At 34.5% G+C, this 2,660-nt stretch overlaps 1 protein-coding gene across 1 annotated transcript in view; it reads right to left on the bottom strand.

Annotated features, from left to right (window-relative positions):
• The window catches only part of UGGT2 (UDP-glucose glycoprotein glucosyltransferase 2), a 139,497-nt gene that overhangs the window by 24,681 nt on the left and 112,156 nt on the right, over positions 1–2,660 (bottom strand). The window contains 1 exon segment of the mRNA XM_014590932.1: positions 1,662–1,746. Coding sequence (XP_014446418.1) covers positions 1,662–1,746 — 85 coding nt within the window.

Here is a 2,660-nt window from a genome sequence, read left to right as displayed (position 1 = left end):
GGCATTCTTATCTTGACATAGCACTATTTTTCCTGTGAATAATATCATTTCCCTGCTAAGAGAATCTTCAGACAGTATTATCTCAATTTATGGAGACTGTTTGGCTACTAGGATAACATGTTAAAGATTTAGTCAAAAATAGTAGTATAATTTCCTGTCTATATTTATTGTTATTATTTTTTCACCTTCTTTGTTTTGTCCAAATGAGCATAAGAGGCTCTGCTGTCAGTGAAGGGGTGGGATGGGCTGTTACATGAAGGTTAAGCACCTGGATTTGAGAGGAGAAAGTTTGGGCACGAATCTCAGACATGCTCCTAATTAGCTGGTTTATCTCAGGTCTGTGCTATAAGGGATAAATTCTGTTCAAAGAAAGATGTGGCCCTTTCTCCTGGCTCCTCTATCCTTAAAAATGTCCTACTTGATAAGAATGCCTTTGTTTACCTGGGGACCACAGGCCATGACAGATACTCTATGCTAACAATGTGTATATAATGCCATGGGCCACAAGGCACCAATACAACCTCTGGAGGGCATAGAGGCTAAGGTCAGTCACACAGGATGTCAGTCAGGTCTATACAGCCGACTCCTAGAAAAATCTGGACAGCAAAGTTTAAATGCGCCTTCCTGGTAGAATCAATGCCCCATGAGAACCATCAGACACTGCTGCTGAGAGAGAGTAGTGCTGCCTGTAGTCTCCACGGGAGGGAAGACAGCTGGAGAGTCCGCATCTGGTCTCTCCTGCACCTTACTCCCCAGGCCTGGTTTCTGATTTTATATGTATCCTTTTGCTGCAATAAACTGTAACTGTGAATAGAACCGCTTTCCTGAGATCTGTAAGTCCTTCTAGTAAGTTATTTAACTTAGGTACCAGTCAATTACAGGCCCATTATGAATTTCTGAGTCTGTCTTTTTATTTTTAATCATGTAGGACAATTAAATAATGTTGGTAAACCACTTAGCAACAGGCCTTGAAATATTAAGGAATAAAAGCATGATTGGCTATTTTTACATCTGCTTTTGGTCTAGATAAAGAGGATTCCTTTGATCTGCTTCTGAATGAGACCCCATGATGGAATCTGATTACTTCACAGTGACATGAGGAAGCAACAACACAATTTATAGCAGGAGTGGGGGTTGAGTAATGGATAACAGATGTTGGCCACCTGAAATTTCTAAATGTAAACTGTCTCAGACCACAGCGCCCCAATCCCAGAGCCACCAATGCTGCAAAAGACAAAAAAGCTCTGCTGTTCTCAGAACCGTAAAACTATTTTCTTGCTACAATTTTCATATTTTCTTTATACTACTACTTTTCCTGCCTATCTCTGTAAAAGTGTGACAGAATCCAGTTATTTTAACTGAAAATCTGTATATATGTACTATTGCCAAATTTTACTTAATTATTCATCATCATGAAAAACCACTAATCATTTTTATTTTTATTTAAAAATATACCATCTTCTAAGTATCTCTTTAAATAAAATTTTTCTTAAGCTAGATTAAAAATACCCAAGTTTAAAATTTATTGAAAAAAGTTATTTCTACAAATATATATTTCAAAAGGATCATTCTGAGAAGAGAAATGCTACGTGAACTTACAATGATACAAAGACTTCAGTATTCTAACATGGACCACTCTTTGAAAAGAGTAATATACTTACTTTAAATGTTGGTGAGAGAGAGTTTTTTAGAAACCAGAATTTCACTGGTGTTTTTGTGTTACATAAAACAGAAAGCATCATAATTCTGTGTAAAAGAACATTAAACCCAGTATAAGTTAACATTAACAGAAATTTATCCTACTTTTTAAAAGACTTTAAGTATCTAAAGGTATGAATTAGAAGTTTTTCACTATGAATTATGGAAAAGCCACTGAGATATCTTCAAATTTTAGATTGATCAAGAATATAACCTATAAAGATGGGAAAAATATATCTCATTGATATAGGCTAAATTGATTGGTCTTTGTTCTGTTTTTTATTTGCTGACAAGAAAGTTGCTCTGATACAGTCTTGTGGAGCTAAATTAGACTCTGACATTAGCTCTCTTACTGTGTGATTCACCGTGGGTCTGCAAAGCTTTGAGAGTCGAATGATCTGTCTATACTGATAAATTTACTGAAGCAATTTCATTTGCTTTGCTATCCTATATTTCTAAATAGAAAAGATCTAAAGTTCCACTTTAAAATACCAACATTGCAATTCAAATATTTTTTGGAGCATCCTCTATAACCCTTCTACATAAACTGCTAAAAAATATCTCTCTGAACTTTGTAAATATGCTCTCCTCCTCTGATTACCCTTCTTCCCTTTTATAAAACAAGGTATTTCTTCACTGGAAAACAAAAATCTACTATGTATCTATTTTTCTTACCCATCACCTTACAAAATATGTCTATTTTCTAGCCTTAAAGAAAAACCAATAACCCACATCAAATCAAACTAATGAAATTTCACTATATTTAAATAATAACATACTTTCTTCATAACTGTAAGTAAACATTAAAAAGCAAGGTTAATATCAGTATATACTTTGTTACTATTTGGATAAAAGGGACTGAAAAAAAGAAAAATATTTATTTGCTGATATACGCAGTGTATCTTTGGCAGGATGTAAAATACTACTACAGTTTTCCTGTGGGAAAGTGAACAAATGGATTG

This window comes from Tupaia chinensis, unplaced genomic scaffold (assembly GCF_000334495.1).
Source record: "Tupaia chinensis unplaced genomic scaffold, TupChi_1.0 Scaffold000503_1, whole genome shotgun sequence".
Classification (NCBI taxonomy): domain Eukaryota; kingdom Metazoa; phylum Chordata; class Mammalia; order Scandentia; family Tupaiidae; genus Tupaia; species Tupaia belangeri.
The sequence above is the reverse complement of the archived record's forward strand: the minus strand, read 5'-3'. Positions and strand labels throughout refer to the sequence as shown.